We start from the raw sequence: 14,862 nt of genomic DNA, 5'->3' as shown, positions 1-14,862 counted from the left end.
AAATGAAGTGGTTGTTCTGGTTGACCTCTGAAATCCCTTCCTGCCCTCAATCTTTTATCCTGTGGGCCAACGCAACGGTGGCTACATGTCTTGCCCTCTTCTTGGTCGTTTGAAAGTCTCTTTTGAGTGGAATCTTGTTGAGAGAAAATGTAATACTTTCCTTGAATCCCCAGCCTCATCATTTTATTGAATATTCTAATACCTTTCATTTGCCTCATTCATTCATGTATTCATTCCATAGTTGTCAAGGTCCTTCTCTATGTAAAGCACTTGCTGGGGGACTGGGTTTCAAGGATGAAAGAATTTCATTTAAAAGATCTTATATCCTGTGTAACATTGAACAAGGTCACTCTGGGCCTCAGTTGCCTCATCTGTGAAAGCAGATTGTTTGGATACACTGACCTCTAAGACCCCTTCATCTCTAAATCTGTGGTACTGCCATTCAACATCTACTAACCAAGTGCCAGCCATGGGTACAAAAAGAAGCACAGAATGAGAAGTGAGCTTTGCTCTCAAAGAGCTTATGTCCTCCTGGGACAGGACGCAGCATTTAGATGAATAAAAAGGTAAGTGCAAGGCAGCTGAAAGAGGGGAAATGGGACCAGGTTCCCATTGGATGTGGCAGCTGAGCTGAATCTTCGCAGGGGTGGTGGACAAGGAGGACATTCTAGGCAAGGCAAAGAACCTGAGCAAAGGTGCAGAAGCAGGAGAGTTTAAGGAACAGTAAAGGGTTTGGCTACAAAGTAGAGTGTATGAAGGAGAATGATGTAAAATCAGTCCAGAAGAGACAAACCAGTGCTGGCCTTTGGCTTCTGTTGTTTAATGCACGGGCACCTAGGTGGGGCTGCAGCAGACTGAGCACCAGGCCTGGCGTCAGAAAGGCTGGTCTTCAGGAGCTCTAATATAACCTCAGACACTTCCTAGCTGTGTCACTAGTTATGTCCTAGCAAGTCACTTGACCCTGTTTGCCTCAGTTGATTCCTCTGTAAAATGAGCTGGAGAAGAAAAAGGCAAACCACTCCAGTATCTTTGCCAAGAAAACCCCAAATAGGGTCACAAAGAGTTGGGTACAACTGAAACAACCAAACACTAACAACAAAATTATTTCCTTCTCTCCCTCTTCTAAGAAAGAATCCAGATAAACACCTTGCTTTGTAATAAATTAATGTAATCACTCAAAATAAATCCATACGCTGTCTGTCTGAAAATATGAGTCTCCTTCTGCACCAGTGATGATTTAATAAAAATTTTAAAGGAAAGAGAAAAAAAACATTTCATTGCAACTGACCAATACATTGACCATCTCTGTCTGTCTGTGCAGCTTTCTATGTTCAGAGTCCCCTACCTCTTAGGAGATCCATTTTGTTCATGCTTCTTTGGGGCCAATCTCATTCGTGATAATTATACAACATTGTTTCATTTTTTTCACTCCTTCCATTTTTATATTTTTATTAAAAATTTTACATTTTTGGTGGTCATTGTGTATGTTGTTTGGCTCATTTTGCTCCAACTAAAAATTGGCAAATGCCAGATTGCGGTATTTTGTCTCAGGAGTAACTGGAACCTATCAAAGATTCTTGAGCTAGGGAAGGAGATGATTAGACTTCAGAATGTAAGCCATTGACATGATTTTTTTTAAGTGCTTAGCACAATGCCTGGCGCACAGCAGATGCCATATAAATGGTTATTACCTTTCTTTTCCCCTTCCCCTTTCTCTTATAATAAGGGTAGTTTCATTTTTGTACTTGTATCTCCAGCATTGAGCTCAGTAACTGGTGCCTGTCACGTAGTAGGTGCTTAACATATGTTGATTGATGGTGTTGAAAGTTATATTGACTCAGTATCCCATTTTTCCCTGCCCTGCTTATCCCTTGGTGTTGGGGGAGGCTCTGGTGGGGAAGGAGACCCCAAGTCTGAAGCCTTTTGTATTACTTGCCCTTTGTCACATGCCCCTATCTGCAAATTGTCACTTTCTTGGTACCTTGAAGAGGAACTGAGGTGCAAGGGCCCAACCTCTCCTGCAGAGGTGGACCAGCTCACCCCACCTTGAAGCCATTGCTGATCTCCAGTGATCAGCCTGTGAATGTGACCTTGACATCCTTAGAATAAAATCTTTTTAATTCTCTTTGTCCTGAGTTTTGCATCATGGTGAAAGCCCAAATGAAGAATTTTCCTTTCAAAGACTGATGGAATGATAAATGCTTAGTGATTGGTTGATGGCTCACCAACAAGACTGTAAGTTCCTTGAAGGCAGGGGTTGTTTTGTTTTTGTCTTTATAGCCTCAGCTCTTAGCTCAGCACTTGGAACATGGTAGAGCCCAGGGAGATGTTTGTGGATGGACTGATTGACTTGAACTTTAGGAAGATTAATTTAGCTATTGAGTGGAAAGTGAATTAGAGAGGGGAGATTAGAGGCAGAGAGGCCACCTCGGACTTCCAAGATGATGTCACAGCAGTGATGACAGTGAAGAAGGGAGGCAGGACAAAATCTCATAACTGAAGAAGCTACAAGTCTAGGAGGGGAAACGAGACTTGTGTACGTAGAAATACAATACAGCTTAGAACATGATGAGTTCAATGAAGAAGATAGAAGGGCATGAGACCTATAGGGAAGGGGTGTTGCCTTTTATCTGAGAGGCTTCCTGAAGAAAGTGGTACCTAGCATGGGCATTAATCCAAGCTTCTTGTAATGAGACCCCCATCCTTATCCAAGCTTGGAAAGACTCCTTTCCCCCTGTATGTCTACATTATGCTGTCCTGCTCACATACAAACACATGGGCATCTTTTCATCCTTTCTCTATGAAAATATCTCTGTGCCAGCGTGCTTCCCCAACACAACAGAAAGAGCTTGTTCTTTTGCAAGGAATCTTGCAGATGTTTAATCTGTAACATGGTACATAATTGCTTCTGCTCTTTTGCATGAGGGAGGTGGAGGGGGGAGATGCACAAGCAAAGGAAGGAAGATAAGCTAAATTGGCTATTTCCTCTTGGGAGAGGAGATTAGGGTTCCCAGGCAACCCATTTAGATTTCCTTGGGGAAGATTCAAGGAAGGTTTGGAGGCCCACGCTCCCATCCATGCCAAGGAACCGGCCTCAGACCTTAGAAACATACTGTCCCTGACTGCCTCTGCTCTCATGGCACCAAAGACATTCTTGAATTATGCCATTTGCCCAGGGAGTCTTCAGTAACTCGTGGGGTAAAAGGCTCAGTGTCACCTTCCTTTTGGCCGAAGTCTGAGAAAGCTGCATAGAATCCATCTTTTCAGCCTGAGCTCTTTCCCCAGTTCCTCAGGATCATTGGATCATAGATGTACAGGTCAAAGACCCTCATTTTCTAGAGGAGGAAAGCTAGAAGACAGGCCCAGTGGGCCATAGGTTGTCACCATCAGAGGTAGGCTTTCACCCTGAGCCAATGGTTGTTTGTTTATTTTGTTAGTTTTCTTATTGAATTTCAGTATTATGGGGTCATAGTGTAAGAGCCAGAATAAACCTTAGAGGAGATCTAGGCTGATCTCCTTTTTATATGTAAGGAAACTGACTCTCAGAGAAATTACTGGCCCAGAGTCACATTGATAGGAAGTGGCAGGGTAGGATTTGAACCCAGGTCTGTTGGCTCAAGTCTGGTACATTTCCCACCATATGAAGTCCTTCCTCCTTAGTGAAACAATGAAAGGTCGTGAGAAGAGTACAAAATCTCACCTCAAAGGACCTGAGTTATGAAGAGGGTACTTGAGAAAGCCCGTTTGGGAAGCCATATTTGGGATGGATGAGAATACTGAGGGACAATAATCACGAGCCCCCCATTGGAAGCTGTTGGGGTAACTGATGCCTTTGATGATGCTTCTGGGGTGGCCCGGGCCACAGGATCATTGCACTGGAGGGAACTTGTCCATCCCCCTCATTTAACTGGGACAGAGACTTCAAAATACAATGGAAGTTAGAATAAGAGAGAAGGGCAGTGCAAAGGAAATGTTCACAGTATCAGAAGGCACCTTAGAGGCACCTGGCCCGAATACCCAATTTTACAGATTAGGATACTGAGGCACAGTAAGGCAGAGTCACTTGCCTGATTTCACAAAGTGGCAGAGTCAGGATTTGAACCCAGGTCCTCTGACTCTGGGTCCTGTTCTCTCTCCATTGTTATACAGAGTTTAGTGACTGTGCAGATACCGGGCATACTGGGAAGCATGGGGTTGTTAGAAGATAAACAGTTTATATGTAAGAAAATTGAGGAAAGACAAGAGTAAAAAGAGTGTACATATATCTATTATATATATGTATATAAATATGTGTGTATGTATATATACACATAAATACACACACACACACACACACATACACACACACTCACCCTGCTGCCTTTTTTCTGCCATTTAATACCTGTGTGACCTTGGGCAAGTCACTTCTTTTCACTGAGTTTCCTCACCTATATAAAATAAGAAAATAAGTTTATAATAAGGAAGCCCAAGGTTCAATATTTCTGGTTACTTCCTGACAATTTTTCAGTCTGCAATGTTTGGTTTTATTTGTCTAATTATGATGTGTGAAGAAATAAGTTCAAACTATTTTCTTGTTACTGTAATTTTTCAGCTCTGTCACAGACACACGCAAAAATCCTGATTCTAAACGTCAGATTTGTTTTTTCAGCTCTAAAACCAGAAAACTTTAATATCTATCCTCATCTATATTCTGTTTATCTTTTAAAGATCCAGTGACATAGTTGCTATAAGGATGATTATCCCCATTTTATAGAGCTTAGCATAGTGCCTTGCATGTAGTAGGTGCTTAACAAATGCTTGTGGGCTTAATGACAGGTGAGGAAACTGAGTCTTTGAAAAGTGAAGTCATTTGCCCAAGATTATAAAACCAATCATATTCAAAGGCAAGATGGGAACCCAGGTCTCCTGGTTAAGCATTGGCCCACTTACTTCACCAACAGTATCAGTAAGGTCAAAGATTCAGAGCTGAAAGGACTATCAGAGGAGATCTTGATCAATGCTTTCGTTTTTATAGATGAGGAAACTGAGTCCCAGAAATTTTAAGTAATTTACCAAAGGCCATAGATTACAGTAAATGGTACTTTTAAAAAATAATTTTTCTTTTTATATATAATAAAATATCAGCACAGCTAGAATTTGATCCCAGGTCCAGTGATTCCATATCCTGCATTCTTTTTACGTTAAATGAAATGGAATTGAATTAGAATCAAAATAAGGCCTTGGTGGGAGAAAGAAGTGGAACACAGGATGGATATATTATCATCATATTATATGATCATAGATTTAGTTCTGGAAAGGATTTTGGAATTGATCTGGTCTGATCCTTTCTTTCTTTTAGGAACTAAATCCCAGAAAAGGTGAGTGATTTGCCCAAGGTCACAAAGGTTACAATAAATGATAATGTATTTTTAAAATAAATTTTCTTCTTTATTATGAACTTAATAAACATCAGGAATGCTAAACATTTTGAATTACAATGAATAACCAAAAAAAAAGTGGGTTGTATATGAATCTGCTATTACATGTCTGTTTTCCCTACTGTGTACAGCTTGGGCTGTATGTGTATGTATGTGTGTGTCTGTCTGTTTAAATAATTCAAATTTAATAAGTAGTTCCAACATCACTCTGCTTCTCTGTGTACCCTTTTGAACTTCCTTCTGCTCTCTTCCATTTGTCATTTTTATGATTCATTGACATTCTTTTTTATTTCTTAAGTATTACTTTCACTACCTCTTACTTGACCCCCAAGTTCTACCCTCCCCAAGAAAGAAAAAAAAACTAACACCTTGCCTTATAATAAATTAGTATAATCACACAAAATAAATCATATGCCATCTGTGTCTGAAAATGTAGGTGTCCTTGTATAGTCTGAGGAAAAAGCAGAAAGGAGTGCAGAGCTGTGAATGGTGGTGACATGGGAAGTTAGGTCAGGAAGTAGGGCTCACACACCTATGTTATTCCTTGTGGGTTAGAGTATGAGACCAGGAAACTAGAGAGAAAGGCTATTGGGGTTCTAAGACCAAAAGGAGATTAGGATGAGCGTAAAGGAATAGAAAATCCATTTGGGGCCAAAACTCTGGAGAGAGCTCCTGGATTAGAGAGACTGGCAAGAAGAAGAAGTGATACAAAGTTATCCATTCGTTTGTCATGTTTCTTTGTTTCCTTTACAGGACAGTTTTGTTCATTCATTCATTTGCTCTTTCAATCCACAAGCCTTTTGAAAGTGGCTATATTATTATACTGTGTGCCTGGCTCTGCTGTTTTTACTCTAGTTTATTTCAACAAATATTTATTGTTACTACTTAGTACAAGGGCCCTGTCTTCCTGATGGTTTGACAGGGAGAGCCCCTCCCCTAGAGCAGTTTCATCGACTGGGAAGGATAAGATCAAAAAGCTATGATTCGTAGTGCATAAAGCGTCAGACCTGGAGTCAGGAAGAGCCGAGCTCAAATCTGGAATAAGAGACTTACTAGCTGGGTGACCCTGGATAAATCACACGATTGCTGTTTGCCTCAGTTTCTTCATCTGTAAAGAATAATAGTATCTACTTCCAGGGTTGTTGTGAAGATTAAACAAGATGATCATTGGAAAGCTTTATCACAGTGCCTGTCACATAGAAAGTGCTATATAAATATTAGCTATTGTTGATTATTAATATTCATCATTTTCATAGCTGCCTCCTCCTCCTCCTCCTCCTCCTCCTTCATAGTAGTAGTAGTAGTAGTAGTAGTAGTAGTAGTAGTAGTAGTAGTAGTAGTAGTAGTAGTAGTAGGTTAGATAAATAAATATAAGTGGTGTTGCCCAATGGAAAGCATGCTGGTTTTGAAGTTGAAAGACCTGGGTTCAAATCTTCCATTTGTTGTCTGTGTGACCTTGGACAAGTCACTTTCCCTCTCTAGTCCTCAGTTTCCTCATCTGCAAAAAGAGGGGGTTTGACTAGATGACTCTGAGGTCAGTCTGTGATGCTATGAAGTCACTCCCTCTCTTTGCTCCTCAGTTTCCTCATCCGTAAAAGGAGTGTGTTTGACTCTATGGCCCTCAGGTCCCTTCCACCTCTCTGATCTTATGAGGAGTTCTTGGAGGGAGCAATCACTTTCATCCTGAGGATTCAGGGAAAGTTTCCTGGAGAGGTGACATCTTGGCTGACCTTGAAGGAAGATTGGAAATATGGTAGATTGATGGGGAATGGAAGATGTTCTAGCCTACTTTCCCAGATTTGCTTCACAGTACTCCCCCTTCCCACCCACTTCCTCTCCTCCACACATACATATAGTCTATGTTGGGGAAAACCAGCCCACTTTGCACTTCCTGTCATTACACCTCCCACTGCCATTCCTTTGGCCTAGATATGCCCATGCCCGGAATGCTCTCTGTACTTATTTTAACTTTTTTGAAAATTTTGATGTTCTGCAAGACTCAACTCAGATACCCCCTCTAACATGAGGCCCTTCTTGATCTCCCTTCCCCCCACCCTGGTTTTAGCATCCTCACTCCTAAAAACTAAAAATAACTTTAATACATACATATACATATACATACACACACACATATATACATACACACACACACACACACACACACACACACACACATATATATGTATATGTATATATGCCTAGAGAGAGAGAGAGTGTGCGTCCTCTCAGTAGAATGTAAAAATAAGAGATGTTTGAGGTTTTGTTTTTTGTTTCTAATATCTCTTTTACCTAGCATATGCTTTGCATCCAGTAGGGGCTTAATGTTTAGTGAATTGAACTCAATTAAATTGAAAATGGAATGAATTGGAGTTGTGTGGAGTCTATTAGAAGATGTGGTTTCAAACACTGACAGTAAGTGTGACCTTGGACAAGTCACTTCCTTTCTCTGGGCCTCAGTGTCCTCATCTGTAAAATTAGGAGGCTAGACCAGGTGGCCTTTCAAGTACCTGCTAGTTCTAGATTTATAACCCCAAGTTCCCTTGATCAATCCCAGCCTCCTGATAATATGAACAAAAGGAAAGAAGTAAGAGTAGGTAATTTTTGGTCTATATTAAATTAAAAAATCATTTTTTAGAAGTAGGAGTTTGTAATTATATATTCTAACATAACCCCCATAGCTCTCAGAAAGGAATTCCACCCTGCTTTGCTCATCTCCATTCATCCCCCACATGGACCAGAGTAGCCAGATGGGAAAAGCTTCAGATTTTGAATGAGAAAATCCAAGGTCAAATCCTGACTCCTTGGGTCTCATTCCCTAACCTCAAACCTATAAAACCAGTCAAATGATGGTATTGGACCAGAAGATGCCTAAAGCCTGTCAATCAATGACTGGCCCATCTCCCTCTACCTCTGCATGCTAGTTGCTTTTTTTTTTTCATAGCAGGGCATTTCTTTCCTGCCTTTAAAAACCAGGCAAGCAAACAAACTCATAGAACCCTGTGGCAGATGGCAGTCAGTCTCATAGGCCCCACAGCATTCTTCTCAGTTGCCCCCAAACTTCATTCCCTGTGTCTTTTGCAGCTCCAAAAGCAGCTGTCCGAGCTGGACGAGGATGATCTGTGTTATGAGTTTCGGCGAGAACGCTTCACGGTCCATCGTACCCACCTCTACTTCCTGCACTATGAGTATGAACCCACCTCAGACAACACGGATGTCACCCTTGTGGCTCAGCTCTCCATGGACAGGTATGGAGGGAAACTTCCCACTCTCCCACAGCCTCAAAGAGATGGAGGGACAGTAAAGAGAGCTCTGGACTGGGTTCAAATGTTATCCAGTGCCTCTATTACCAATACAACTTCAGAGTCTGTTGTTTACATCTGTAAAATAAGATGTTTGAACTAGATGGCCTCTAACAGATGAAAATATTCCTTCTATGTCTAAATCTGTAATCTGGGGCAGCTGGGTGGCCCAGTGGATAGAGCACCGGCCCTGAAGTCAGGAGGACCTGAGTTCAAATGTGGCCTCAGACCAAAGACTTGACACTTACTAGCTGTGTTACTCTGGGCAAGTCACTTAACCTCAATTGCCTAAAAAATAAAATAAAATAAATAATCTTATGAAACATTTAAAATACAAAGTCATATGACTGTTGGTCTTCACATGAACAGACAGGTATAAAGTAGAGTGACCTTTGAGTGCCTGTGGTATTTAGGCGTGAGTGACAAGGGCCCTGGTCAGAATGGATGGATGGCTATACAGTATTAAGTACATTTATTTCATGCACTTAAAAATGCACTTAAGTGTATTTTCTTTTTTTTCTCTTAGTCAGAAGATATTTACTAAACAGGAGAGAAACATCAAAGTTAGCCCATGAACCTGAATCTCAGTCTCCCACCAATTCATTAAGTTCATTTTCTTAAATGTACTTTATTAAGCATTTATCAAGTACTTAATCTATGCCAAGCACTATGCTACGTGATTGAGAATGCGAATACAAAACCAAAGACAATCCCTGTCCTCTAGGAACTGTTCTGGTGGGGAAGGTAAAGGCAAGGGAGAAAACAAAATGGTGGAGCAGTAGCCCAGGGAAGGGTATTTGGGTTTGGAAAGTTACAAGGATAGTGAGTCAAGCCATAGGGACATCGATTGACACACTTTTTTGAGTCGTTACTGTAGTATTGATTTAATTATGGTTTCAGAACTGGCAAGCAGAGTAAAGCCAAAGGCAGTGTGACAGTAAAGCAAATGGTGAGGTGACTGGGATGTAAGCTAAGCATGATTAGCACCAACTTGGATGTATAGAACTGCACATGGTGCTTATCCATCACGCCAAGAGGGGCCAAGATGGGAATCCTGAAGATGAAAGTGTTAAGGGCTGTAGGGAATGATCCACTGGTCTGGGTACCACAGTGACAGTAATACCATATTGAGATGAAATATGGTGGCGTATGAGGTACAGGCAATGAGCTACTAACCAGTCAGGAGAACAGGGCCCCTATTGTCTCAAATAGGAAGGCAAAGCAGTTGAGCTGGGGGACAGAACAGAAGTAGCTATGTTCAAAAGCCATCAAAGAGCCCTAGCCTCACTCTTGATCTGGAAATACCTGTTGACTGCATCTAAGAGGAAGGTTATTCTGGATGTCTCGGCTGGTGGCTGGCCTGGTCCATCATACCTAGGAACTGGATCTAGGTGTTTTGCAAAGCAGGAGAATGAGAGAGATGAAAGTTCATTGTGGCAGAGCAATGTGCCTCTGGGGAAACTGGTTACCTATGTGGCTTTGTATGTGTGTCCGTGCTTGTGCTCCCCCATGTCAGGTATGTCCCTGTGATGAATCTCAGGCAAGGGTGTGTGCTACAAGTTCTGAAGAGCAGTAACTAAAGAGTTGACTTTGTCAAAAAGTGATGATTGTATCCTTGACAACATCTTTTGAGTATTTCATTTCTCTCAGGCTTGCCTAGGTTGGCTCATGAGAACCTGGCAGAGACCTTGAGACCCTGACATTTCTCTCTCATACTTTCACCATCATATATACATACAAACATACACCCCTCCCCCCAAAAAAGTCCATGTTAAAGTGAAACAGTGAGATTAAGACTGGAGAGTGATGGTCTGCTTAGAGAAAGGAGGTTAAGAGAATAAGGAAGGGGTATTGGAAGCCCTTCCAATCATGCCATTCCTATTAAAAGATGCTGGCTCCAACATGGCATGGACTGGATCATAACTTTCCATCATTTCCTAGTTTTATTGCAACTAATGTACTCACCCCAAGAGACAGAGGAGAAACTCAGTGCTTCGCTGTCCTTCATTTGTTTGGTTGTTTTTTCACCAATTTTGTTTCTCTGGTTTCTCAGTTAGCTTCTTGCTGTGGGACCCAGATTTTACAGTGAAAGATGAAGCAGAGAAGCCTTGTAAATATGATCTTCAAATGAATCAGCCCATGGGATTTTTATGGCTTCTCAATCCATCCTCACCCTCAGAGGTTACAGAAGCTGCAGCATAGAAAGACTGTTCACGCTGTTATTAGATGACTGGGGTCAAATGCCACCCGTGAGGCATACAACCTTGGTGACCCAGGACAAAACATCCAACCTTCCTGGGCCTCAGTTTCCTTTTCTATAAAATGAGGTTATTAGCCTTTAAAAACCTCTAAGTTCCCTTCCAGCTCTAGATTTGTGATCCTATGAACCAATGATCTTGTTTTAATAGGGCAGAGGAGGAATAATTTAGGGGCAGCTAGATGGTGCAGTGGATAGAATGCTGGCCCTGAAGTCAGGAGTACCTGAGTTCAAATGCAGCCTCAGACACTGACTAGCTATGTGACACTGGGCAAGTCACTGCACCCTGTTTGCCTCAGTTTCTTCATCTGGAAAATGAGCTGGAGAAGGAAATGGCAAACAGCACCAGTATCTTTGCCAAGAAAATCCCAAATGGAGTTGGACGTAACTTATTAACAAGAAAAGGGGGAATAAATCCCTGCATTCGGACTCTGAAGACCTTGGTCTAATCCCAGTAATGCTCAATTCACTGTGCCCTCTTGAAGAACTCATTTAGAATCACGGAATCATAGAACACCCCCCCCCCAAAGCTCCAAGTAGCCTCAGAGGTCACCTAGTCCAAATGTACCTTAAAAGGCAGTCCTCAAAACAGCCATTCACCTTCCGTTTTAACATGCCCAGGATCCAGAATCTCCCTGCCTCCTGTGACAATCCATTATCCCTTTGAGATGAAAGGGACCTCTACAGCTAATTAATCCTAGATGCCTGCCTTCTGGGCAAGTCAAGTATCAACCCCATTTTCTGAGTGTACAGTTGAGGCAGGGAGAGATCAAGTGACTTGTTCATGTTCATACAGTTATTAAGTCCTAAAGGGGGCACCCAATTTACATCAGCTTCCTCTTGGGGTAATGCTCTTTCTGCCAAAAAAAAATGGCTTTTACACACACCTACAGGCATGTTAAGAGTCAGTAAAGCATAGAGTGCTGGACTTGGAAGTGGGTTCAAATCTCACACGCTAGCTGTGTGGCATGGGCAAGTCTCTTAATTTCTCTGAGCCTAATGTTTCTTGTCTGTACCTGCCTCTCAGGGGGGCTGTGCAACTACAATGAAATCATGTGTATAAAGAGGTTCATACCCTTTGGAGTGTCTGATACCTGCCCATGCTTCTGGTTAGCTAGTTGTGTTCACCTTCTTTCTCCCCCCGTAGGGTGAGAACCCTCCCAGCAGGGTTCATGGTTTATCCATCTCTTAGAGAGGTAACATACACAGAGTATGGGACTCGGAATTCCAAGGACTGGGTTTGAATGGTTATTGGTGGTAGTGTTTGTCCTTCATTCTCAAAGAAGACCATGACATCACTTGCAAATGAATTGGATTTAAGTTAGAGAGGGCTGTGCAAAGTCACCAGCCTCACTTTCTCCTCCCATCTGGGTCTAGTGGCAAGTTATAGATCAGGAGGACTGGAGATGGCCGTTCGAATGGTACAGTTTTGGGCAAGTCATGAGCCTAAGCCTCGTCTTCTTTATATTAAAAAACAAAAGGAAAGGATTAAGGAAGTAGTTTGGTATGAGGACAGAACATGGAATGGAGTGAAAAGACTTCAGTGCTAGACATGTTTAGGCTTCTCACTCCCTTTGTGACCCTGGGCAAGTCAGTTTTCTTCTCTAGATCCCATTTTTGTCATATGTAACATGGGGAGGTAGATGAGCTCCATGGAGCTTGGAAATAGCGCATTGTAATAGATAAGGCAGAGAGATGGGGCTGTGCTTAGAGCACCAGACCTGGAATCAGGAAGACCTGAGTTCAAATTCAGCCTCGCACTCTAATAGCTGTGTGACCACCCTAGGCAAGTCATTTGCCCCGTCTGCCTCAGTTCTTTCTTCTGTAAGATAAGGATGACAACGGCAACCATTTCCCAGGATTATTGTGAGAATCCAGTGAGTTAATATTTGTAAAGTAATTTGCAAACCTTAAAGCATGTGCTAGCTATTAGTGCTAGCTATTAATATTATTATCATTAGGCAGCTAGATGACACAGTTAATGAAGTGCTGGGCCTGGAGTCAGGAAGACCTGAGTTCAAATCTAGCCTCACATACTAGCTGTATGATACTAGGCAAGTTACTTAATCTCTGTTTGCCTCAGTTTCCTCATCTGTTAAAAGGGGATAATAATAGCACCTACTCCCACGATTATTTTGAGGATGAAATGAGATAATAATTATAAAGTGTTTAGCTTAATGTCTGACACATAGTAACTACTATATAAATGTTGTTGTTGTTGTTAGACACTAGACTAGAGGCAGGCATGTCTTGATTCAAATTCTGCCACAGACACTTACTAATTGTGTCACGCTGGGCAAGTTAACCTCTCTGTGCCTGAGTTTCCTGGTCTACAAAAACAGAGCTAAGACTGGATGGCCTCTCCAAGTATCTATCCTGTGATCCATTGCCCCTCCTGCCTTTAATATTCTAGGGCTTGGTGGTTTTCCTGGAATTGCCTGTCTCACAGGGTTGTTGGAAGGAAAGTTCTTTGGAAATCTTTAAGTCCTGGAGAAATGGGAGTTGGAGCTGGTAGCATCATGTGCTCTCTGGCTGGTGAAAAGGAGAGAGCATCCCCCACCCCTAAAGTTTCCCTTGACCACGTCCCCGCCCCCTCCCACGGCATCCCTGGAAGGGACCTCGTCCCATCTCCCAGCAGGGCCGATGTCAGAGTTACGTTTTCTTCAGGAAGCAACATCACCCCGGCAACTGATGGCAACCAGCAGAATTGCCCTGGAGCCCATGTGGCCAGAATGTGACATGTGCATGACGCCTCCTAATATGCTCTGACAACTATTATGGTCCGGACTATTCCGTAGAGGACCGGAGAATTCAGAGCGATGAGATGCCGAACAGAACATAATAAAAAATTATCAAGCGGTAATGCTTTCTAATGAAGACGGCAGGCATTTAACCAGCCTCCTCCACTCCTTCCTACACATTCAATTATGACACTAGGCTCACAGGGGCCTGTTCGATTGATTTTTAATTTAAGAAACATTTCTTGTGTGTTTGTAAACCTCTGAGTGCAAAACAGGCCCTGAGTGAATGCATTAAGGAGTCTGGTGGGCGGGCTTCCCTCTGGAATCCCACCACCGGAGGGGGCTCTTTGCCGGCACCAAGCAAAGGTGAAGCACAGGTTTCTCTTGCAGCTGCCCAGGATGTTTTTCTGTTGATCGCTGGAGACTGGGAGCGAGGTAGTTTGGTAGAGCCTCTGACAACGGAGGGCTTTGTTGTTTTTTTTTCAAACTATTCAAGACTGTTTTGGAAAGCAAAGTTCTAAAGAATGGAGAGGTCAGGAAAAATTATAATAATTCATTTTCTCTCCTGTTTTAGAGAGATGCTGTTGCCTGGATAGGGGCTGTGTATCCTAGAGAGAGTGCTGTACCTAGAGTTAGAAAGTCCTGGGTTCAATCCCGCCTCTGACATTTCTTCATTGTGTGTCTCTGGGCCAATCCTTTAATGTCTCTGGGCTGCAGATTCGTCATCTGATAAGTGAAGGATTCAGACTGCCTGGCTCCCGAGATTCCATTGAATTCTGAATCCATGGCCTTCCATCCTGTAGAACTGTCCGTTCTGAGGTAGCCGCTCCATTTTCAGAAAGCTCTAATTTTAGGAAGTTTATCCTCATGTTGAAGCAAACTGTGACTTGACTCGAGTATTTGCTGCTGCTGCTGTCATTGCTGTTCAGTCATTTCAGTTGTGTCCGACTCTTTGTGACCCCATTGAGGGTTTTCGTGGCAAAGACACTGGAGTGGTTGGCCATTTCCTTCCCCAGCTCATTTTTAGGTCATGTCTAACTCTTGGTGATCCCATTTGGGGTTTTCTTCACAAAGATACTGGAACAGTTTGCTATTTCCTTTTCTAGTTCATTTTACAGATGAAGAAACTGAGGCAGAAAGGGCAAAGT

At 42.4% G+C, this 14,862-nt stretch overlaps 1 protein-coding gene across 4 annotated transcripts in view; it reads left to right on the top strand.

The window, feature by feature from the left end:
* LARGE1 (LARGE xylosyl- and glucuronyltransferase 1) overlaps positions 1 to 14,862 on the top strand; it is a 602,000-nt gene that overhangs the window by 553,331 nt on the left and 33,807 nt on the right. For all 4 annotated transcript variants that reach the window (XM_078147082.1, XM_078147080.1, XM_020982455.2 and 1 more), the window contains one exon: positions 8,499 to 8,662. In XM_078147082.1, coding sequence (XP_078003208.1) covers positions 8,499 to 8,662 — 164 coding nt within the window. The remainder of the gene's footprint in view (positions 1 to 8,498; positions 8,663 to 14,862) is intronic.

Source organism: Phascolarctos cinereus, unplaced genomic scaffold, assembly GCF_003287225.1.
Source record: "Phascolarctos cinereus isolate Bilbo 61053 unplaced genomic scaffold, phaCin_HiC Scaffold_1;HRSCAF=81, whole genome shotgun sequence".
Classification (NCBI taxonomy): domain Eukaryota; kingdom Metazoa; phylum Chordata; class Mammalia; order Diprotodontia; family Phascolarctidae; genus Phascolarctos; species Phascolarctos cinereus.
Note: the sequence above shows the minus strand (reverse complement) of the source record. Positions and strands in the feature narration are given on the sequence as shown.